General features: G+C 36.2%; 2 protein-coding genes and 1 long non-coding RNA gene across 9 annotated transcripts; 2 read left to right on the top strand and 1 right to left on the bottom strand.

Annotated features, from left to right (window-relative positions):
- Nucleotides 1–16,855: 16,855 nt before the first annotated feature.
- Nucleotides 16,856–19,219, bottom strand: LOC112290138 (uncharacterized). Its single transcript, XM_024536129.3, has 3 exons — nucleotides 18,689–19,219; nucleotides 17,490–17,847; nucleotides 16,856–17,369 (listed from the first exon to the last, which is right to left on the bottom strand). Exons 1-3 carry the CDS (start codon nucleotides 19,217–19,219, stop codon nucleotides 17,086–17,088), a joined length of 1,173 nt encoding a protein of 390 aa, XP_024391897.2. The 3' UTR covers nucleotides 16,856–17,085.
- Nucleotides 16,902–19,524, top strand: LOC149987982 (uncharacterized). 3 transcript variants are annotated; one of them, XR_016506165.1, is made up of 3 exons: nucleotides 16,902–17,093; nucleotides 18,059–18,138; nucleotides 18,710–19,524. It is a non-coding gene; the product is annotated as an uncharacterized LOC149987982 (long non-coding RNA). The 3 variants fall into 3 exon arrangements; XR_016506164.1 differs by having other exon boundaries at nucleotides 18,554–19,524; XR_016506163.1 differs by having other exon boundaries at nucleotides 17,410–18,138; nucleotides 18,554–19,524.
- A 963-nt stretch (nucleotides 19,525–20,487) lies between these two features.
- Nucleotides 20,488–22,907, top strand: LOC112290136 (uncharacterized). 5 transcript variants are annotated; one of them, XM_090255497.1, is made up of 4 exons: nucleotides 20,488–20,992; nucleotides 21,201–21,348; nucleotides 21,632–22,394; nucleotides 22,552–22,907. In XM_090255497.1, the coding sequence occupies exons 2-4, from the start codon at nucleotides 21,231–21,233 to the stop codon at nucleotides 22,760–22,762; spliced, it is 1,092 nt and encodes a 363-aa protein (XP_090111623.1). In that variant the 5' UTR covers nucleotides 20,488–20,992; nucleotides 21,201–21,230; the 3' UTR covers nucleotides 22,763–22,907. The 5 variants fall into 5 exon arrangements, with proteins under 5 accessions (XP_090111623.1, XP_090111622.1, XP_090111621.1 ...); XM_090255496.1 differs by having other exon boundaries at nucleotides 21,197–21,348; XM_090255495.1 differs by having other exon boundaries at nucleotides 20,488–20,997.
- Nucleotides 22,908–24,797: the final 1,890 nt, after the last annotated feature.

The following is a 24,797-nucleotide window of genomic DNA, read 5'->3' as shown; positions in this document are numbered from 1 at the left end:
ATTTAAGATTTGGTTAAGATTTGGTTTAGGATTTAGGGTTTGATTTAGGATTTAGGATTTTATTAGGATTTGTTTAGGATTTAAGATTTAATTAGCTTTGGCCTAAATTTTGAATGAAGTCCAATAGGATTTTAACTAGGATTAAATTAAGATTGAATTAAGATGTATTTGAGATATATTTGTGATCATTCCAATATTTTTTTAAGATTTCTTATTATTTTTTTGAAATTTCTTTGAGGTTTCTTTGAATTTGATTAAATCTTGTTTAACATTATTATGGTCTAATTAGAGTTTAGTTAGTATTCTATTAGAGTTAGGATTTTGTTGTTGCAATTTCCATTCTACCTTCCATAGCAAAGTGCCCAAAGCATTCTCAAGCAAGACTTCACGTATTACGACAACGTTGTATCTCGCCATCTATTCAAGGAAGGACATGTCGTTCTTGAGGATCTTCATCTCAATTCTGTCTTCTTAAAGGTTGTGACAATCACAATGTCTCATCTGATAAGTTTGTAAATGAAAGCTCTTGAGTTGAATCTGCTGGTTGTTGGTGCTCCATCTCATCACAAATACACAGAAGCTATAATGAAAGATAGAAGGTAGAATGTTATTTTTCTTTGATCTTATTTCTTTTATAGCAAAGGTTTGCTATTTTTTATCTTAGTTTTGATGGATGTCGTTGATGAAAGTCTTCAACTTTCTTTACTGCATTTGTAAGATTCTTTGATGGCTCGTATGTGCGTTCACTAATATCATATCCATGCCAATGAACAAGATATTCCAACCTATTTCGATGCCACCTTGAGTCTAAGACTTCTTCCACCTTAAACTCTTGGTTATTATCTACTTCTATAGGAGGAGGTGGCATTTGTCTTCTTTTCAAGTTTTTCACTGTCTTATACAACTCCAAGAGAGAGACATGAAATATAAGGTGGATCTTCATAGACTTTGGTAGATTTAATCAATAGGCAATAGGATTGATTTGTTCACAAATAGGAAAAGGTCACAACCTACGATAATCTAATTTATCACAAGGACGAGTACTCTTGATATTACGACAAAGTAACTATAGCTTGTCACCTATATTATATTGTGGTTGCTCCTTGTGATAGGCATCCACATTGATCTTTTGTCGTTCTTGAGCTTCTTTTAATTGTAAATTCATTGTTATATGTAGCTTTGACAAGCTATTTGTTAAATCTTCCGCCACATGATTATTAACTTTTGAAAAAGTCAAAAGTATCAAGATGTGGATGATAACCATAATTGGCAAATAAAGGTGTTTCTTGAGTAGAAGAATGTACCAAATTATTATATGCAAACTCTGCCAATGGTAAAAGAGTTGTCAAATCAACTTGATGATAGTTGATGGTACATCTCAAATACTGCTTCAGAACTTGATTTACCCATTCCGTTTGTCGATCAATTTGAGGATGAAAAGCTAAAGAAAGCTTTATATCCACCTTTAGAATCTTGAATAGGATTCACCAAAATCTTGATACAAATTGAGTCCCCTTATCCAATATAATATCTTTTGATAATCCATGATAGCAATGGATATTGTCAAATGTTACAGATTGATTGTCTTATTGCAAAATATAGATCTTGTTTGTTGGAGCAAAAATTATACCATGTTTTCTATATATGAATCAAAATTCTATCAAAAAAGCATCTAAATTATCTAATATTGGATTATATTGTTTAAAAATAAATAAAAACGATGATAACATAGAACTTGAAAGAAGTGTATTAATAAACTTGACTTTTAATCTTAGAGTTGAATAGCTTTGACATTGAAGTTGAATCACTAATTGTATTTTATTGATGAATCCTTAAAATTTTAATTTTATTCTATCAAACTTCTTAGGTAAGAAAATTCTTCATTTTCTAATATTTGAATGATATTTTACTATAGAAGGCATAGAATGATTTAGTATAGATATTGAAGTAGCTCCAATCATCTCTATAACTTTACTACCTATTAATCTTATTGCTTATTGTGGTAGTAAATTGAGTTGATACATAATAAGAATTAATTTTTTTAATTGCTCTTACATTGGTGCCATTACACTCTTCAATTAAGCAAGATTTACTATAATTATACAATAAAAAATAAGATATCTAATATTTCTCAAGATAAATAAAAAAGAAGAGTAGAAAATAAAAAAATTCTAAGAACAATACTAGTTTAGAAGTAGATAATACATAACTTCTAATATGTTTATGCCTTATCAAAAAAAAAGAATAATCTACTCTTAATTAAAAAGAGACAAAGCTATCATATTGTAAGTACATTCTTATCAATCTATGAAGGACAAAATTCAATGAAGACAAATAATAAGTGAGAGTTTTATCAAAGAGAGATGATAATATATATATATATATTAAATAGAAACTAGAATGGTTATTGCTAAAAGATAAGAAAACTAAAGACCTTTGAAATTAAATTAAAAACAAGAAAGAAATTGATAAAAGTGAAGAAGGCTTTATTCTTACTTCTATATATACTATCTATCTATAAACTATATAGCAACGTTCTATAAGACCTCCAATACATGTCCAATTTGCAAGATATATGTCTTAACTTGCAAGACAAGTTTTTTATATGTGTGCTACGTTATTACCTTATACAAGCTATTAATACATGTAACATGTGACTAACTGTCAAGGACAAAGACTCGATGAGGAAAAATATACACCAAAAGGCTATCTCGATATAATAAGTCAAAATATAAACAAGTAGGTATATTAAAAGGAAACTGGAATGGCTATTGCCACAAGACAAGAAACTAAAGACTCTTGAACCTGGACTAGAAGCAAGAAAGGAGTTGACAAGAGTGAAGAAGCCTTCACTCTTGTCTCTATATATACTATCTAACTAGGGGCTACGTGGCGACGTTCTATAGGACCTCCAATATGTGTTGACTTTGTAGGACACATGCCTTGACTTACAAGGCAAGTTTTTCTACGTGTGGGCCACATAGTTAGCTTGATCTTCAAGCTAACAACATGTGTGGTACATGGCCAACTTGTTGACCACGTTTCTAATCCAAAAAGTCAATTAAAGACACCTATGAAGTCAAAGCAGTGTCTAGGAAGTTTCTAGGAAGCTTCTATATTAAATATTATACAATTAACTTACTTTTATCTACTTTTACTTACTTCTACCTATTTCTATATGTAATTATTAGCTTACATGATTATGGCCGTGACATTACCCCCCTTTCTAGAGACGAGTTCCACGAGGAGCGGTCATCATATGTTGAGGAAATCTATGATGCGACGAATTGTATTCGCCACATACTCTGATCTCTGTTCTCTTCGAAGATGATTGATAGGGCCTCTCAACCATCGGTAGTGTCCCATACCAGGGCGGGAAGACCACCCAATTATTTGATCATTATTGAGGCCTTCATAACTTCCTTCGAATAGAATATTCGGAATACCATCAGGAGTTGTTCCTACCTCTAGCAAAATCACCAAACATCGGGAGTCCCTTCCCAAATCGTGATACCAAACGCGTTGTATCTCACCATCTGTTCGAGGAAGAACATGTCGTTCTTGAAGATCTTCATCTCGATTGCGTCGACTTGAAGGTTGTGACAATCGTAATGTCTCGTCCGGCAGGTCAGCAAACGAAGGTTCTTGAGTTGAATCTGCTGGTAATTGGCTCTCCATCTAATTAGCGTCACAAATGCAAAGAAGTTACAAACAAGGATAGGAAATTGAATGTTATCTTGCCTCAATCTTGTCTCTTTTATAAGAGAGATTTTCTTCTTGATTTCGATGGATGTCGTTGATGAAAAACTTTGACTTTAGCTCATGCATTTGTTAGATTCCTGGATGGCTCCCATGTACGTTCACAAATATCATATCCGCGCCAATGAACAAGATATTCTAGCTTATTTCGGCGCCGCCTTGAGTCTAATATCTCTTCCACCTCAAATTCTTCATTATTATCTACTTCTATAGGAGGCGGTGGCATTTGTCTTCTTCCTTGTATATCCACTGTCTTATATGGTTCAAGAAGAGATACGTGGAATACAGGATGGATCTTCATTGACTCTGGTAGATGTAACCGACATGCAACTGGGTTGATCTGTTCAGAAACAGAAAAGGGGCCAAGCCTACGATAGTCCAACTTGTCACAAGGTCGAGTAGTCTTGATATTGCGACGAAGTAGCCATACCTTATCACCGACGTTGATCTGTGGTTGCTCCTTACGATATAGATCTGCGTTTATCTTTTGTCGTTCTTGAGCTTCCTTCAATTGTGTCTTCATTATTGCATGTAACTCTGACAACCGATTTGCCATATCTTCTGCTGCAGGATTATCAACTTTTGAAAAATCAAAAGTATCAAGTCGTGGATGATAGCCATAATTGGCAAAGAAAGGTGTTTGTTGCGTGGAAGAATGTACCGTATTATTATAAGCAAACTCTGCCAATGGTAGAAGGGTTGTCCAATCATCTTGTTGGTAGTTGATAGTACACCTTAAATATTGCTCGAAGACTTGGTTTACGCGCTCTGTTTGTCCATCAGTTTGAGGATGAAAAGCCGAAGATAGTTTTATGTCCACTTTTAAAATCTTGAAAAGGGTCCTCCAAAATCTTGACACAAATTGAGTTCCCCTATCCGATATGATATCTTTAGGTAATCCATGATAGCGATAGATATTATCAATGAAAAGCTTAGCTGTTTCTTCACCTGTGATAGATTTTGTACATGGCACAAAATGTGCCATCTTGGTGAAACGATCTACTATCACAAATATAGAATCATAAGATCTTGAGCTTGGAAGATCTGTGATGAAATCCATAGAAACAGAAGACCATGGTTGTTCTGGTATAGGTAATGGCTGAAGAAGTCCGTAAGGTCGATGACGAGGAATTTTTGATCTTGAACAAACATCACATGATTGTACAAAGTCTTTGACTGACTTCCACATTTGTGGCCACCAAAAATCTCTTGATATGAGTTCCAAAGTCTTATTATATCCAAAGTGCCCTGCTGCTAGAAAGTCATGACGTGCTTGAAGAACACGTAAACGTGCTTCTCCTTCTGGAACATATAGGCGTCCTTCAAAATATAATAGATTATTCTTGAACTCAAACTTCTAAGGATCAAGAGACTTGGAAGAATTATTCTCGATATCATAAACAAGAGGGTCTGAGGACATAATGGACTGGATTTGCTTGAGAAAAGTTGAATCAACAGTCAATGTTGATTTCATTGCTCGGAGATGAAATTGCTCCGATTTCAAGAGGACCGTTCTTTGTTGCTCAAAAGCTGCATCTCCTTCTTTTGGTGCAAAATAAGAACGTCTAGATAGGGCATCGGATAAACCTTGTTGTTTTCCTGGCCGATAAGTGATAATGAACTCGAATCTTGACAAAGACATACTCCAACGAGCTTGACGACGATTCAACACGCGTGCTGACATGAAATACTCGAGGTTCTTGTGATCTGTATACACAGTGACTGGACTAGAAGCGCCTTCTAGATAATGACGCCATTCTTGAAAGGAATCCACGATCGCAAGAAGTTCTTTATCATGGATCTCATAATTGATCTCGGCTGCTGAGAATTTTCTTGAATGAAAAGCTATCGGATGGAGTTTGTCATCTGTTCCCATTTGTGATAAAACTACACCCAAGGCAAAATCTGATGCATCTGTTTCCATAAAAAATGCCTTGGAAAAGTCAACACGATATAAGACTGGTGCAGAGACAAACGATGTCTTCAAGGCTTCAAATGCTGCTTCCGCTTCTTGATTCCATTGAAATTTATCTTTACTAGTCAAGCGTGTAAGTGGAGCTGCAACTCGTGAGAAATCTTTGATGAAGATCCGATAGTAATTGGCAAATCCCAAGAAACATTAGACATCTCTTACTGTCCTTGGAATCTTCCAATCCATGATTGTTTGGACTTTTTTAGAATCCATGATGAGACCATCATTTGAAATGATGTATCCTAAAAAGTCAACTTGAGTAGTGTGAAATACACACTTTTCCATCTTGGCGTACAATCCTGCATCTCTAAGTTTTTGTAATACTTGACGAACATGTATTTCATGTTCTTCGACGTTCTTAGAATAGATCAGGATATCGTCTAGATAGCAGACGACAAAATTATCCAAGAATTCATGAAATACATCATTCATGAGATGTTGAACAGCAGCTGGTGCATTCGTGAGTCCAAAGGGCATGACATTATATTCGAAATGTCCATACCTGGTTCGAAACGCAGTCTTCCATTCATCTCCTTCTTTGATCCGTACTAGATTATATGCTCCTCTTAGATCTATTTTTGTATAGATCTTAGCTTGATTCAACTGGTCAAGGAGTCCTGATATCAAAGGTAATGGATACCTGTTTTTGATTGTGATCTTGTTGAGTCCTCGATAATCAACACACATTCGTAAAGATCCATCTTTTTTCTTTACGAATAGAATTGGAGCTCCTGCTGGAGATTTTGAATGGCGTATGAAATTCTTCGCTAAATTCTCGTCAATATATGTCTTGAGTTCAGCCATCTCATCTTGCGATAAACTGTAAATTAGTCCAAATGGTGGCTGAGTTCCTTCCTTGAGGTCGATTGAACAATCATATGGACGATGCTCAGGAAGAATATCTGCATTCTTTTTCTCAAAAACGTCTTGATACTCCTGATATTGACTTGGAATGCCACTTGAAGTCTTTACGTTTTCAGAAATAGGTGCAGCATAAATAGCAAAAGTTGATCCTTCTTTTGCTGCGTGTATAAATGCTTTTGCACCTATCAGTGCGGGTTTTAATATACTAGACTTATAATTTTTTACTTGATTAGTAGAACTATTAAAAACGCTCTGGGAAAAGTCAAGTTTACGCTTATTCCAATCTATTCGAGGGTTATATTTTTCTAGCCAAGATAAACCTAAAATAACTGGATTGGACGGGGATTTAATTATGTTAAAAGCTGTGTAGCTATCATGACCGTCTATTGTTACTTTTATAGGATGAGTTTCATGAGTGACATCTCCAGAAGACAAGGGACGACCATCTATGACTTCTACATGTACTGGTTTAGGTTTTTGTACAAAGGGTATTTTACGACTTTTAACAAATTGTTCATCTAAAAAACATGCTGAGGCTCCCGAATCTAATAAAGCAGAGGCTTTGTAATTCTTAGGTCCTAAATATAAGTCTATTATAAAACAAGGAGAGGGTTCTGAGGAGAGGATAGGACCTTTATTAGGAATTGTACAAGGTTCCAACTGCACGGTCCCTATTGTAGCTGGACGAATCCGTTTTCTGACATGTTGTCTTCTTTGACCGTCGTACCCCTTATTTTATAGTTGCGTCATTTCTTTGGACAATGTTGAGCAGTGTGCTTAGGTTCTCCGCAATATAAACATAATCCTTCTTGACGACGATGAATCTTTTTTTGCTCAGTTAGGGGTTAAAAACGTACCGCGTCAATTTGCATGTCTTTTACTTCTGAATGTACGTTTGGCAAAGATGTTGATGTTGTCATTGAGTAATAATGTTGAGGTTCCCGTGAATGATTCTCAGATCGAAATTCGAAAAGTCGATTATCACATTTTACTACAAAATCGATTGCTTGACTCAAAGTTTGAGGATCAGGTAAGTTGAGCATCAATTTCTTTACTTCGTATTGCAATCCATAAAGAAATTGACTAATGAGTGCAGCATCATCCCACTTGATGTCAATTGCAAGTTGTCGAAATTATGAAGCATACATTGTTACTGAGCGATTTTCTTGTCGCAGAATTCGGATCTTATTTGTTGCAACATGAGTTGCATCGTGTTCACCATACATAGATCGAAACTCCGCCAAAAAAGCTTCCAAATTATCCAATATTGGATTTCGTTGTTCAAGAAAAGACGAAAACCATGATAATGCAGAACCAGAAAGTAGAGTGCCAATAAACCTGACTTGTGATCCTGGAGTTGGATAGCTTTGCAGTTGAAGTTCAATTGCCAATTGTACTTGATTGATGAACCCTCGAAACTTTGATCTCGTACCATCAAATTTCTCGGGTAAGGCAATTCTTGGTTCTCTAGTGCTTACAGGGTGTTGTACAATTGGAGAAGGAACGTGATTTGTTGTAGATGTTGAAGCAGCTCCGATCATCTCTATATCTCCACTTTCTGCTATTCTTGTTCTTTCCTGTGTTGGTGAATTGAGTTGATGCATCGCAAGCATTAACTCCCTTATTTGCTCTTGCATTTGTGCCATTGCACTCTTCATTTCAACAAGCTCTGCCATAATGACACTAAGAAGAAAAATTTGTTTGATATTGCTCAAGACAAAAGAAAAGAAAGACTTGATAACAAAGAAGATACTAAGAACAATATCAGTTTAGAAGTGGGTAATCTGCAAACTTCTAATACGCTTATGTCTTGTCAAGAGAAAGGGGTAATCCACTCTTACTCAAGAAAAAACAAAGCTCTGATATTGTAAGTGTACTCTTGTCAATCTGTCAAGGACAAAGACTCGATGAGGAAAAATATACACCAAAAGGCTATCTCGATATAATAAGTCTAAATATAAATAAGTAGGTATATTAAAAGGAAACTGGAATGGCTATTGCCACAAGACAAGAAACTAAAGACTCTTGAACCTGGACTAGAAGCAAGAAAGGAGTTGACAAGAGTGAAGAAGCCTTCACTCTTGTCTCTATATATACTATCTAACTAGGGGCTACGTGGCGACGTTCTATAGGACCTCCAATATGTGTTGACTTTGTAGGACACATGCCTTGACTTACAAGGCAAGTTTTTCTACGTGTGGGCCACATAGTTAGCTTGATCTTCAAGCTAACAACATGTGTGGCACATGGCCAACTTGTTGACCACGTTTCTAATCCAAAAAGTCAATTAAAGACACCTATGAAGTCAAAGCAGCGTCTAGGAAGTTTCTAAGAAGCTTCTATATTAAATATTATACAATTAACTTACTTTTATCTACTTTTACTTACTTCTACCTATTTCTATATGTAATTATTAGCTTACATGATTATGGCCATGACACTAACTTGTTAGCCAAGTTTTTAATCTATAAATCACTTTTATATATATATATATATATAAAGATGAAACAAATCTATAAAGCTTTTATAAAGCTTCTCAAAAGACATTGTGAAATTAATTTATTTTTATCTATTTTTTATATAATCATATTATCTATATAATTATTAAAATAAATATGTATGTTTGTAATATTTACTTTAGAACTACCAATTTCTTCTTATACATAGATAAGATTGATAACCATACATAATAAGACATAAGTAAGGTATTTGACATTGTAAAGGTATCATACAAATTTAGAACATCAAAATGTATTGAAAATATTAAAGTGTTATGTTTGAAGTATAGTTTGAATACAAAAAGAATTTAAAATCTATGAAAAAATATAATTATAATACATTACTTTTGTATTTTATATATTTTTATTTCTTATGCAATAAATCAATTTTTTTATATATCATTATATAGAGGTTTTTACATAGTATCAAAGCAAGAATAAAGAATTCATGAAAATTATCTCATAGTTGCTTGAGAGAAAGTATATTGAACATATATAGTTGATAAGCATTTTTTGAAGATTAAAAAATGTTAAGTGATCCCTTGTAGGTTGGCAAGGCTAGCAAACTAATTGAAAAAGATAACTATCATATATGGAGCTTGAAAATGAAGACCTTCTTGTGAGCTGAAAGTCTTTAAGATCTCACCATTAAGAAGCTTTTACCAACAACATATCTATGCATATACAATAGGCATATATTATCAAAAATACAATCATATGAAATAAAAACAAAGGTTATGAAAATACTAATATTTGCTATAGAAAACTATCTTATCGATATAGTGACAAAGAATAAAGAGCTTGTAGATGTAAGGATGGCATTAAAGCAAGAATATGAAAATAAAGACCTTGCTATAGTAGTCAATCTTAAGTATAAACTATCTATATTGAAGTTTTGAAACTTTACATTAATAAAAGAGTTTTTGAGGACATTATGAAAAATCAAGAATTAACTTGCAACACTTGGTAAAAAAGTTCTAAATAAGAATCTTATGTAAATTATCTTGAATGGTTTATTTTCTTCTTTTAATAGTTTAATATATAATTTAGCTTTAATAAATCAATTTCCAAGGTTTAAAAAAATATTATTAAAATTCATTATAAAAGTCCATAGACTATAGTTGAGAGTAAACATAATTGATGATTCCAATAATGAGACTTTATCTATACAAACTTGAAGAAGAGAGTTCAATACAAGTAAAATTAAGTCGTATAGGAAATATGTGACTTATCAACTGAAAAAAAGCTCATAACATGGAAATGGATCTTCAAAAAGAATACATGAGCTGAAAAAATCTTAAAAAATAAAAGGTGTGATTGGTTGCATGAGGCTTTGAACAATAAGAGAAAGAAGATTCTTTTGAAACTTTCACTAGTGTCATAAGTTGGAATACAATTAGAATAGCTACTATATTAACTGTATCTCATTAATGGAAAATAAAACAATATAATATCAAAACTATATTTTTAAATGGTATACTAAAATAGGTATATCTAAAAATCCTATCTTATTTTGAAGAACATGGAAATAATAAGAAAATTCATAGAGTCAAACGAGTTTTGTATGATTTTTGACAATCTCCTTATATTTGGTATAGAAGGATTGACAAATATTTGCAAAAGATTGGATTAAGAAAGTCAAAAGCAAACCTTCATATTTATATTTTTTATTATAAAAATTTATACATAATTCTACTTTTATATGTGAATGACTTAATAATCATAAGAATTGATACAACAAAAATATTGGAAGTTAAGTCGTATAAATATTATTCTTGATAGATTCAAAATACAAGATTGTAATCTTTGCACAATTATAATGAATGAAGGCTAAAAATTCTAAAACAAAATGAAATGTGAATTTATTGATGAGATTGAATTCAAAAGACTTGTTAAAAGTCTCTTGTATTTATCAAATGCTGAAAGACTCAACATCAATTTTGCAAACATTAATATAAGTTGGTATTACACTTCACTACAAAAACTTCATTGAAAAGCTAGAATGCACATTTTGAGATATCTTAAATGAAATACTAATCTAAAAATTCATTATCTAAAAGAAAACTTAAGAAACTCATTACTTATGCTAATATTAATTGGAGATGCAATATTGATTTAAAAAGATCCATCTTAGATCTTTTGTATATTATTAATAATTTATTTTTTAATTCGAATTTTGAATAGTAAAATATCCTTGTCTTATCTATAATTAAAGAAAAATATTATGTTTTATTTAGAGTTGCTAAAAATATTACATAGTTAAGAAGATTGTTCAAAGATTTATATACACAAGTAAATGTAATAACATCAATCATGAATAATAATTAAAATGCATTAAAGTAGTAGCTAATCAAATTTTATATACAAGAACAAAACATATAGAATGAAAATTTATTTCATCAGATAAAAGACATAGCTTAGAGAAATAGAAGTTTTATGTATTTATAGTAAAGAATAATTAGCTGATTTATTGTCCAAGCCAATCAACAAAAAAACAACATAAAAAACTAATAGAAAAGATGGAATCAACTCATCTTTGTTTCTAAAACCTATCTTAGGTACTTCGAGAAGATTGCAATCTACATCTAAAGATAATATATATTATTTGATAAGTCTTTCTATATTTTTCCTACAAACTATCATAAATAAATTGTACTCATATCTAAATCTATATAACAAATGTCTAGGCTATATACTTTTAGCTATCATACATTATTGATAGTTAAGAGTATTGATCTTAATAAACATCAAATTTCTGCAATGATCCATATCATCTATTTTTTTTTTTCCAACTTTTGTTTAAACCTTTTAGTCTTATTAGTTGGAAAGGATTATTGATTCTCAACAACCTCTCTAAAAAATTTCTTTTTATAAAACTAATAGTAGTATATAATGATGGAAGAAATATATTATAAGTAGAATATATACAATGTTTATTAAAGTTAGAATTTGTACTACAAGATGAGTTTTATTCAACTTGAAAATTAGGGTCTTCAAATCATTGCAAAGACTTATATAACAAGTAATATGTACATATGAGTATATAATCACAATACTTTTGTAAAAGAGTAACCAAGAACCAAATACCTAACAAGAATAATTTACGTTGAATTAATGAGAGTAGGAATAAAACAAAAATAAAGAAAATCATCAACAAAATATGACAAAGCAAGAAGGAGACTTACTAGTAGAAGAGACTCAACTTGCCCAAATGCTTGCACAAGAATAAGCGCCATTGCAGCATCGTCTCCACTCTCCAAATGAAAATGAAGAGAAAGAGAGAAATCCTAAACAAAAGGGAGTATTGGCAAAAAAAAAGGCTCTTGTTCCTTTCCTACTAGCCTTAGAACTGCCAATATCCTCTCATATATGGATGAGATTGATAACCATGCACAACAAGACATGGTCAAGGTATTAGATATAATAAGAGTATCATTCAGAGTGAGGGTATCAAAATTTATTGAAAACATCAAAGAGTTATGTTCGAAGTATAGTTCTAACAGAGAAAATTTAGAATCCATGCAAAAAGGCACTTCAAACACATCACCTTTGTGTTGTACATATTGTTTTCTCATATGCAATAACATCAACTCTCTCATGTACCATTGCAAAGAGATTTTTACGAAAATAAGGCAGCACCCACATTTAGAATCCAATTTTTTCTACCACATGTCAATCGAATATGTGGAGTTCTGATTGCCAAAAGAATGACAAGGGACGAGTTTGTACTTTCTTCTTCTTCTATGGTACTGTTCTAACCTTGTAAATTAACCAAAAAGAAGTCAAGAGGAACATGCCCTGAAGTGAGGTGGTAAAACTAGATTAGAAATGTACTCTGGTTACAATCATAGACGTGTGGAAAAACTCATTAATTGTAGAAGCTGGCGATGAACCACAGCTGAGTCATACTGTAACTACAACAGCCTTTCCAAAGTCGAGTTTGTTAAAGTGACTGGAGCCTAGCTCACGTGCATCTGTGAGTGCGAGAATTTAATTTTTATCATCCAACATCTACTAGTAGAAATATCTCATACCAAGTTGCTTCAGTTGTAATTGATGGCATATACCATGGCAGCTGTATAAGATCCTTGTTCGTTTCAGACACACATATTTTCAGTTCAGGAGGTGAGTGAAGAGTTTGCTGCTTTAAGCAGGATATGAGTCACTAGATTGTGCAGATGTATGTGCCTGATTCAAAAGAGCACGATTCCTATTCTTCCTCCTCTGCACTTTCACTCTTACTTCTCTTCTTCTTCTTCTGGGGGGACTAATTTCGTTCATACAACTATATGCCGTAATTCATAATTAGTGCACAAATAAGCGAGAGCTTCGGGATTTAAGTGTACAGAATGATGAAAGGTGATGCAGCGTCACTGACAACAAGGGTCGAACATAAGGGTCACAATTGATACTGACTGCTGAGCGTTCCAAACCACACCAATTGCGTCCATACACTCGTAAGAAGCAGTTGTCTGTATCAAGGACAACATTTCATGAGAACACACTGTTGGTGCATTCACTGCAATCGCTATGTTCGATCTCCGTAGATTAGAACTTGAATTGATTCAATTAGACTCAAATATCGTATCAGTAGGATGCTGTGATCTGAAACTATGTGATTGAAACACTGAGAGCTTCCGCGCTGCCTGATTCGAGACTCGCAAGATAAGTTGTATATATAGTTGAGAAAGAGTCAGAACTTTGTGTCGAGGAGAAGCAGCAACAGTGACCACATCCAATAGTCTGAATCACTTGCTTAAAACCTTATAAAGCGTACGCCTGTGCGTGAGTACTCAAATATTACCAGAAATATCCGCCGAACAGGTTCCTGCATTAAAAGCAAAATACCCGAAGTGGTATACACGGAATTAGAAATTTAGCTTAAGCAATGCATCCAGCACAATTGAAACCATTACTCACCGGCAAAGACCAACTTGCAACCAGACCCATGAGCAAACACCTAGACAACCACAGGCAAGGTCCAGCAATCTCTGCAGGGTACACTAAAACTCACTTCCCGAACACTTTTCATCATCGCCTTAACTCCCAAAGTGGAATGCATAGATTCTGTACAACATGGAACATTGTGCACGTTTTCTCCTGACTGATCTTCCAGCTCGTGGAACCGCTGAAACCTGTCGAACTCCTAATACCGAACGCCGCCGCCGCCGCGAGATGGCAATCGCGATCGCGGCTTCCACTGTATCGCGGTATCCAGACAACAGCTGAGCCTTCTCCAATTTTGGCATCTCCATTATGCGTCCAATAGTGAAGGAATTGCCGAATCGCTAAGGAATCGATCACTGAATCATTGTAAATCCTTTTGTTAAAATTATTATTCAACTAAAGTTACTGGTTAAATCACTAAGAACATCAGATTAAAGTACCGTATTGTGCATGATATCTTTAAAATACAACTACATGGAACATGCATGAAACTGTGTCAACCATTATAATATATCATTGAAGAGATTATTCTCCCAGATAATAAGTCTTGGTTGCTTTGTAACTTAATTGCTGCAAAATTTTCTTGTTCGTTGATAGATTGAAAAATAAATGCATTGGATGGAATCTACTTCAATAACCCTAACCATTATGAAAAGCCAAAGAAAACCTTTACCTTTATATTCATAAACGTAGTAGTAAATTTGAAGTATGGACGAATGCAGTGATGACGGAATTTACTAATATAAGAAAAACATGACTTCGGTGAGGCCATCCATAAATTCTCAAATGTACGAAAAAACCAATTGAACAGTAATTGAAAAATGAGCGTCACACACACATCGTTATTCCCAAGGCTCATAAAATTTTGTCCTCACACGTAGATTATGCATTGCTAGCTTTGAATCCTGAATCTGGAATCCGCCGAGCCTGTGCGTAGAATCTCCCCACAGCCAATCAAAACATCCTTTTTTTCACAAGTTGATTATACATTCTACATGCATCTATTCCGTTGCCCCAAATTGAGTGAAATTGCCCCATCCACCTGTTCTACAAGCATTGGTGGTGACCCATCAAGCCAGATTCCAGCTAAGCAGTTTAGGGCATTTCTTTGCTTTCTGTTTTGCTGAGTCAGTCACAAGGTTGTTGCTAAGCTGTCATTTTTCTTTCTGTAGAGATCAAACACACACATGCTTTTTCACTGTTACGACATCCAAACCACCTGCACTCAGGCAAAGAGTTTAGTGCTAGATGATAAGTTGTATTGATTGAAATACTTATTATGAACTTATTGTTTTTTTAGTTATGGAAAGTGTGTTTTTTTTTTCGTGCAGATGCATACCAAAATTCTTAACGCCTTCTCTCTCTTCCCATTCGCTATATTGGTTTCTGAAAATGCTACCCTTCGTGGTCTTAAGACTGCAGGGGCAAATCCCGGCTAAGACGTGCTGGAGTGCAGTAAAATCGAGGTGGTGCAGGCGGACGATCTGACTGGGGAGCCACTGAGCTGCCTTGCATTTTAATTAGAGAGCTTCAAATACCTCCAGAACGCAGAAACCGAGTTTCTTGACGTAGACCGTAAACGGCCAGGTCCGTTGTTCTGATGCTGTAGCATGACCATCATCCCATCCTTGTATAGCATTGAATCAACTTTCATACATGGCTCACCTGTACTAAACTAACAACATCAAATTAACATGTAATTTCCAATGAAGCCCACCGGATTTCGATAGGAGGTTTACAGCCTCTTCTAGGCGGCTGTAGTAGTTGAGGTGGGAGTTGTGCGGCCTTGTTAAGCTATTGTAGCGGTAGGAAAGGCGGCTTTTTTTTAGCACTCTCCAGATGAGCTTGGAGATTTTTGAGTTTCAGAAACACTAGGTGTTGCAGAATATGCTTGAACGCAGACAGGATACGTAATAAACTGAAGAAAGATAAGATACGTGACAAACTTGCGTTCAGTTACTTAGCTTTATTGGCATCTGTATCCTCTTCCCTAGTAAACACAACCAATTCTTGAGTTATTCTCTCACAGTTGTGACGTGTTTGGCATGTGAAATGCTGGTAGATTGTTTCCTCAAATGTGATGGAGCGTGTGTAGAAGCCACGTTTGGGCACCAGCCTTTACAAGCAATCCAAAGGCCAAAAACTATTTACGTCATGAAATCTCCTCTGACATGAAACTACAACACATTTTCCATTATCTTGGAAGATACTGAGCAGAAAAAACGTACGTATGATCAAAGTAGGTATATTTGGTAGCCATGTAAAAATACATTCCCGCTTCTAATTCTTTGAACAGACAGAATGGCACTTCATCAGCAGACCGAAACTTCTCAAATTCATATGTGCATGAGTAACTGCAAATGAACCTCATTTTTAAATATCGAAAGTAGTTCAACTATGCCTCAACTAATAGAAATGATACAAACAAATGCACATGGATGTCTTCCACTGTCGAAATACTAAAATCATTCTGAAATCAAGATGAATTCAACCGAAGAGCCGGGGACCATGATGTACATCAAGGCTCATGGTGCACGATGTGCAGTGAATGTGCGTTTCTATAGTTGGATAGATGCCTTCACTTTGAGGAATTGTGCTGATATAAGTTGTAGCACGCCACTTCTTGGCAGACAATGCTTCTCCTTGCATGCTATAAATTAGGAGAACTGGGTATCATGCAAGTGTTGAGATCAGGCGCTGCTACATTGTACATGATGTCGAGCAAGGTGTGTTGTTGAAGGATTTGGTGGGAAGAGGAGTTAAGCCCTTGTGTGCAAATTGTTGCCAATCTGGGGACAAAGATATGCACCGAAGATGACCAAACAATTTCTTGCTTGACGTTTTTGGTCTTTCGAAGGCACATGAAACACGGCATTCATGCAATTTCCAATCTTGTGAAGAGAGGTGTCAATGGACTAGGAGACGAGTCCCTGACTTCGACTTATGAGATCATTTTCGTCAATGAGAATGATGTGGCAGTCCAACATCGGAAGCAGGGGCAGGCTATTGAGCTCTTGGGATTCCAAAAGCATAATGTCTTCAATGTCAGTCAGGTAAGTCGCAAAGCGGTGTTCTCCACTCACACCGTGTGGGACTCTTGGTTGCAGGGGTTGGGGTTCCTTCCGAATGCTCTGTTATTGTTGATGATTCGTCGGAATTGTCTCCGTTAATCGACTCCGCTGGTTCAAGGACCATGGTCACTGTCCCGGCAGAGTGGTCTTCATATTTCTCAGTTTCGCACACAGTTGGTACCTCTACTTCCAAAAAGCCATGCTTTGTTGAAGTGGGAAGTGCGGGCTTCGTAAATGGATTTGACGGAATTTCGATAACTGAAATTTATAGCACATCACGTTCATCAATCTTGTGCAGAACTGTACCATGGATTTACCCACAATACAATAAAGAGCAGGCTGATGATGCAACGATGAGCTGGATAGAAGTTATCTTACGTGTTGAGGAAACTATTGCAAGAGGAGGAAGCTTTGTTTTCTTGAACTCGGAGCCGGACCAAATTTTGTTTGCGTCCGCAGAATCATCAGGAATCTGATCTTGTCGTTTAAGCTGCTCGTGTTGCATATGCTTTTCTTGTTGTTTGGAATTCTCCGTCAAGAATGCTGCCGAGACTTCATCAGCATGTTCCTTTTCATGATTAACAACATCTAGTTCAGCTGGTTCGTTTGGTTCTGCGGGTTCTTGAAAGTCCTCAGATTCTTTGATCCCTTCAAGTTTCTGTTCCTGGTCAGATTGGTACACTTCCTTCTCATAGGTGCTCTCCAGCCAACGCGTTATACCAGCATCCGATTCTTCCTGTGAGGGATATAAAAAAATCATTTTTGATCGTGCTTTAACAAGAAGTCGAGGCTGTATTTTCATTGTGAGCAGGATGCACCATTCGTGGAGGGATTGTTTCCCAACAAGACACACAATGATGAGGGATGAGTGACAGCCCTTCTTTGAACCGCGGTACATTCTTTCTTAATTTCTAAATAGTCTCTCTTAACATTCAGTTGGTCTGCAGATTTAACAGCATCCAGGGGTGATTTCTAAGGGTCGCGTGCGAGGAAATTACACTCTTTGGTGGCATGTTAAAGGCTACAGGTAACACAAGTTCAATTCTCTTACATGCATCCCCTTACCGGTTTTTTGTTTAGAAACTAACATCATGAATTGCATGCGTTCTGAATTTGACTTATAATTCATAACGATTGTAGTATAAGAACACAAGACCAGTCCACGTTCAGGTCGACAATGTGCATCTTTCGTTGAAGGACTTACCAATGACTGGGCTCTGGCCCTAAAACCTTTGTTATAGTACTATCATCCTGCAGTCAACAAAAATTTCACCAAGAGTCTTGGATGGGCTTAACCATGATACTTTGTGACCATTGTCCACTACAAGAGCATAGAGCTGGAAGACGGGGCAACCCTAAATTTCTGGATTGGTTCTACAAATTCCAGCATGTTAGGCTCTGTTACTGGAAAAATCCCGCTAACTGGCGATCAAATTCCACAGGTTCACTTGTGCAGGCTCTTGAGGGATCACGTATTCGTAAACTGACGTAACGAACTCATTCAACTTAATTTCCAATTATGAGCAGTAACTCAACATGCAACTGAAAGACGTGGAAAGATTGGTGTGAAAGTTCACCCCAGGGCTGGTGTTTCTCAGGTCTTGGAGAATTGCTGCCTCGGACAACATATCGAGTGGACAAGTTGAACAATCTTCACAACGCTCTGTGCTCAACGCTTCATCATGGATAAATATGGTTTCAATTCGCTTATGAACATTTTCATTTGTTTTATCCTTTTCCTCCGTTTTGGATGTTTTGGCTTCCTTCTCGCCACTCAAAGCAGCCAATGCTGTTGTGTTGGGTGTATTGTCGTTGACCTCTTCAACCCTCATTTTGAAAGGAAATGCAAAGCTGGGATCTAAATACGACTCATTCTCAACACTAGTGTCTTCATCCGGGGTGTTGATGAATACCGAGGTTGGAGGAGGATTGTTGATTCCGGAAGAAGGGATGTGTAACAAGGATACGTATGTGGAGTCGAGAGCATATGTTTCTAGGATGTTGGGTTTTAAGGCGGCTTTGCTTACAAATTGGAATTTATGACTACGGCCATCAGATCGCATGGGACGGGGTTCTGCAATGTCATCTTTGGATACTCCACATCCCATGACGGTCAAAAGTTTCAGTAGATTCTCAATTGCTCCGCTCCACTGCCTGTAGGTTTGATTCTTGTGGCCAATTTCTTGTGGCAATGCGGTTGTGGCCTTAGCTGCATACAGGCCCGAGCGAAATGAAAGAATCTGTGGAGATGACGATGTTTTGGTGTGCCTCTCGCTTCTTCGGCAGTAGGATATTCTAGGCTTGCAGATCAAGTAGTTAACCTCTTGCTATCCAATTCTGCGAAGCTGTACTTCAATCCTCTTGTCCATGATATAAACGGCGACGGCTCAATTCGGTCTCTGCAATAATTTCAGATTGTGTGCTCGAGTGACGCTTCCCCTATGTACATCATGTTTATGTATCATTGATGAATCTAACTTTCTGCTCAATAATACAAGTAAATTGGTTCGCATCCACAAATCTTCACAGCGGAGAGCTTTTCGGATCCATCCTTGATTGACCCCCCCTCATGCTCCATCAACTGAGTGGCAACGACTGAATAGTCACAAATAGTGAGATGTATTTTACCCTCAACAAACTCTGCCCTCGTTAATAGATTCAATTTTGCAACTACTACAAATACTTTCATGTATTTATTTATATAATTAAAATGTCCAACGAAGAGCTAACCACAAACAATCGATTCTCCTCTGGCAGTGACGATGCAGTCACTGGTTGAGGCAGTTCTGAGTGGGTTGGAGGAGAGCTGGGAATCTTGAGAGGCATGCATGTTGAAACCGCCTCATCTCCATTCCCATTATCAAGTGATCGAATCCTGTACTAGCAGAGCACAGGTTGTTAGACGTTACCTGATGGCAAAGCTTTGTCAGCTGAACGTAGGGTCCCAAAGGGCACTTGTGCCTGAATATGCCCTAATGTGAACCATGTTTCCAAGGACACAACTTATCCACATCTCAAGAGCTGCGGGGAATTTTCAGACCTAACATGAACCTAACTGACTCTAAATGCACGATGTGCAGGAGTTCTGTTCACCCGAACCCTAACGTCCAAACGACATTGGGTATTTTCCTCTTCGGATCCATTGACCGTAAAAGCTTTCTTAACTCCCGGAGGGCGGCATGGTAGGAATGAAGAACCATCTTCGGTAAAGAATCGCCAAACTTTCAACTTTCGACAACTCAGAGCTGCTTCTTCTTCAAACATAAATCCAAACTAACAAATCCAAACTAGTCGTTGCAGACGAGATTGCACTCCACTCCTGTCATTTCTGTGGATGACAAGTCTCGCCTTGACGAACAGTTTCGAAACAGCAGCACAAGAGCCTTGGGTCTGGCTTTTTCCCGCCCTTCAGCCCCCTGCTCTTCCCGAATCGCCCAGCGAATGCTGATGCTTGGACGCTACTATGTTGTCGATTGATAGCGTTGTCATTTTGATCCCCATTGCTATCGAAGTTCTGCTTACCCACTGGATCTATACTCAGCTTTTCTTGACGTCGGTGCCCGTTTGTTGACCAGTTTGTTAGGTTCAATGTTAGGCTTCTTTGTGCAATTGTTTGGAGTTTTAGTAACCTTGTAATTTCGCCTAGTACTTCATACATGTCAGATTTCAATGGTGAGCTATTAGGGAAATGTTGTACAGCTTCGGTATTAGATGTTACGCTGGTAGTTGGGAGAACATTAAATTGCAGGGGATTGTCTACAATTGTCGCCGCCGATCTATTAGCTCTGCTGTGATTTGTGTAGGTTAGCAGTTTTTTTATTCAGAGGCGCACTCAACTTCGGATTCCAGCGCATTGATGATCTAAGATGCATTGAAACTCGGTAAAGTAAGAGTTCTATTGGCAGTGTAGAAAGACGCTATGGCTACAATTTTCTTGGCTATGGCTTGTGCTCCATCAGATCGTATGTCCCTTTGCGCAGTTGATTGTTTCTGGTAAAATCATGCTGTGAAATCGCACGCATTTTTACTTGACCTGCGTATGCTTATTTGTTTGGAGCTAAGCCGGAAGAAATACTAATGGCTAGGAAGGAGGAGATCGATGCCGTCTCTTGCGCGATTATGTGTATGGACACGCTTGCAATGGATTCCATGGACATGAACCCGGAAGAATTTCCCAATACTAATGCTTCTCCGGTGATTCCAACGGGTCCTCCATCAAAAGATCTAACAAATTCAGGTGCGTGGTCTTTGGAGAGATTCATTTAGACTTCGTAGAATTCTTAGCTGATTTTCTCCATATGTCTCTTTGAAAATTCACTCGCCAATTTACAGAAGTTTTTTATGTGGGACAAAAAATTAGATATATCTCAGTGCGTGTGTTTTGATCTAGGGGATCTTAACTCAATTCGAATCGCTCAAATTTCTACATTTTATGTTGCAGACAAGCATGTGATTAGTCTTCACTTGAAACCTAGTGTACCATTGTGTTCTGATACGAACCAATGTCCACCATTTTCCAGATTCCTGTGTTGATGAGAGACCGCAGCGGGGGAAGGAACTTGAGAACTCGGTTGGTAGCGGAGGAGCAGAACAAACATGCTATGATGATGAGGGTCTCATGACAGATCCTGGCACTCCTGACAGCCATGGTTCTCCTGACACTCCTGGATCACCTGAAGAGCTCCACGACCTGATCGAGACCAAAGATATGAATCTGGACATGACCGAAAATGACCTCGACGAAGAAAAGGGCTACGACGAAAACGGTCTGATGACAAACCTTAGCACTCCTGACAACCCTGGCACACCTAGAGACGAATTCTCCGATGATAGCCATGAACTGGATGAGACGAAAGATGCGAACCTAGACATAATCGAAAATGACTTAGGAGAAAGTGGCACTGATGATGACGCCCAGGATACAGATCCTGTCACGCCTCAAGAAGGGCTCCCTCGTTATGGTGATGATCCGGATGAAACCAAAGACATGAACGTGGACGGAGCTGAAAAGAGCTTCGAAATGTTGGATGATGGTCAGGACGAGGGAGAGAAATCTTTTGATGGTGAGAGGTTTGTGCCAGCGTTCCCGATTACCAGAGTGAAGAGAATTATCAAGCTTGATAAGGATGTAAGACTTGTATCCAGTGATGCACTTGCGCTCATAACTCAAGCAACAGCTCTATTTGTGCAAAGTTTAAGTTCGGCTTCATTTAAAGTGATGCTCCAATCTAAACGTAAGACCATCCGTGGCCCAGACGTTATTCTTGCTGCAAAATCAACCAGGTAAAGTTTTAACCCCCAAACTGCTTCTCAGTCAGTATTTCATGTACACTAGAACTATATGGAATTAGGTACCTAGTTTTTTAGAATGTATATGAGATTTTTGCGAATTGCCCCAAGCTAATAGATCTTAGTTTTATTTCGTTAACAATTTGAACAGGCAATTCCGGGAGTGTCTAGAGAATGATCTAGCGACCTTGTTAGAAGAATCTAATCAAGACACAGCAAATGGTGAGGATATCCCAGTTGAGAAGGAACATGGAACTAGTGGAGAACCTACGAGAAAAAGGTCTCAGCAGCCAAAGTCCTCAAAGAAACAACAGCTTGCTCCTCCAGGCAGTAGACCTATCACAATCTTTTTCAAAACGTGATTATTATTTTTAGGTCAGATTCGGTTTTGCTTCTTAGGATGATAAGTCCTAGTCAACCATTGGTGGTAAATCTTAGTGCTCTGAAACTCTCATCTTGGATTTTGATGCTCCTATCTGTGTATACAAACTATGGTCAGTTATTTGAGTGCCTGGTGTTATTTGTCTTGTCGTTGTTGTGGAAGTTGAAGGTTAATTTAATTGGTAGAAAATAGAAAAGTTACACAAAGTACTAGACAACTTAATCAATTAATTTGTAAGCTAATTAATATTAATTAACTAAAATACATTACATGTGAACGAGATTGAGGTTAATTATGATTGGGATATTTTTGGAATTGTTGGATACTTAATAGTAATAGAAACTTATTAGAAAATTTAAATAATTAAATTGTTGTAAATTATAATAGACGCTTGATGAGTGGAGGTGTATTTTACTTCACATTTTGATACATTTGTCGAAAGTGAGGTAGTTCTAATTATTTGGAAGGCAAGTAGTTTTGTTTTGTTGGTTGGTATTTGTGTGTAGGATTACTAAGAAGAATGCAATCTTGAAGTGGCCAAGGAGTTGGATTTTTTAATAAGAGTTCATTTATAAGGGTCATCACTCCTCTTAGTAAATTTTCCTACTAAGGGTATTTTTTTAATAGTAGGAGGATTTAATCATCTTTTCAACAAATTTATTTAAGATTTAATTAATTTTACTAATATAATTTGTGGACTCATTAAAGCCTCAAAATCCTTTCCTTTCTCAATCCCAAAAGATTTATTCAAAATATTTAGTTTGGAATTGATTTGGAAGAGTTGCATGTATTGGAGATTCCTTAATCAGTGCTTGGTTGGTTGGAGATGCAATTAGGTGAGTTCCTTTATAACATGGTATGAATTGATTACAAAGAATTATTTTTGTAATGTAACTTTTGTTGTTAATCATTGTATTAAGTAATTTTCTAATTGTCTTATTGTAAAAAGGCAAGAAAAAAGAAGAACTTGAGCTCTCTGCCATCTCGATACAAAATTCCTTTTCACAACTAAGATTGCTTAGAATTACTTCTATACAATACTATTTTTGTATAATAATCAAAGATGGAAATATATATATATATATATATATATATTACTTAGGGTGATACTTAAGCAAGAAATTCTTCTTTGGTTGTTGTTCCACTTTTTTTCCTTGTCAGGAGGTACTTTAAGTGGGTTGCAAGTAAAAGAGTTAAATCAAAATTTTTGTGGATTGGTAGATAAAATTTCATTAAGTTGAATGATAGGTTAATAGTCATATAAATGCATTGTTTTATTAGATCTATGCAATCCAACCTATCACCAATTATAAAAAATCCTGAAGCTACTATCAAGAAAAATAAACCAAAGATCAAATAGGTAGAAACTCAACAATTAAGTAAACATCCCGCACTTCTAATATTAAAAGATATTTTTGTATTAAATCCATTTGATGTAAATCTAGATGAAAAAATAGGAAGAAAAAAGATTGGAACTTGATTCACCTAATTTATATATAGAGGTAAATCAAGAAAGAGAAGAATCAACACCTCCTTCTCGTACAATGAAATACAAGAGAGAGACTAATTCCAACCCTACACCCATTAATCTCTTAGTTTAATCAAGAAATTTATTGATTGTAATTTCAAAGGATTTATAAGTAGATCATATGCCCCACAACTTCCCTATATTTAAAGAGACTAGGGATGATGATCCATCGACATACATAGAGAGGTTTATGAAACTTCTTACAACATGTTTAATAACCAACTTGAGTTATTACCTTGTGTGGTTTTTAAGCACCTTGAAGGATGGAGCTTACAAACGGTATAGAAACCACTTATTCAAACCTTTAAAAATTAGGATATGGTCATGAGAGCATTTCTAAAAAAATTTAAATTAGAAGTAAGACAAAGTAATGCCTTCACAAGCCTTTCTTCTTTGAGACAAGGAAAAGGAGAAGAAATTACTAAATATATTCGATGATTTGAATTCCTATTAATCCGATTTGTTAGAACTCTTCTCATAGATGATA

The sequence above is a fragment of the Physcomitrium patens genome, chromosome 13 (genome assembly GCF_059467195.1).
Source record: "Physcomitrium patens ecotype Gransden chromosome 13, ASM5946719v1, whole genome shotgun sequence".
Lineage (NCBI taxonomy): Eukaryota > Viridiplantae > Streptophyta > Bryopsida > Funariales > Funariaceae > Physcomitrium > Physcomitrium patens.
This window is presented reverse-complemented; position numbering and strand designations above follow the sequence as displayed.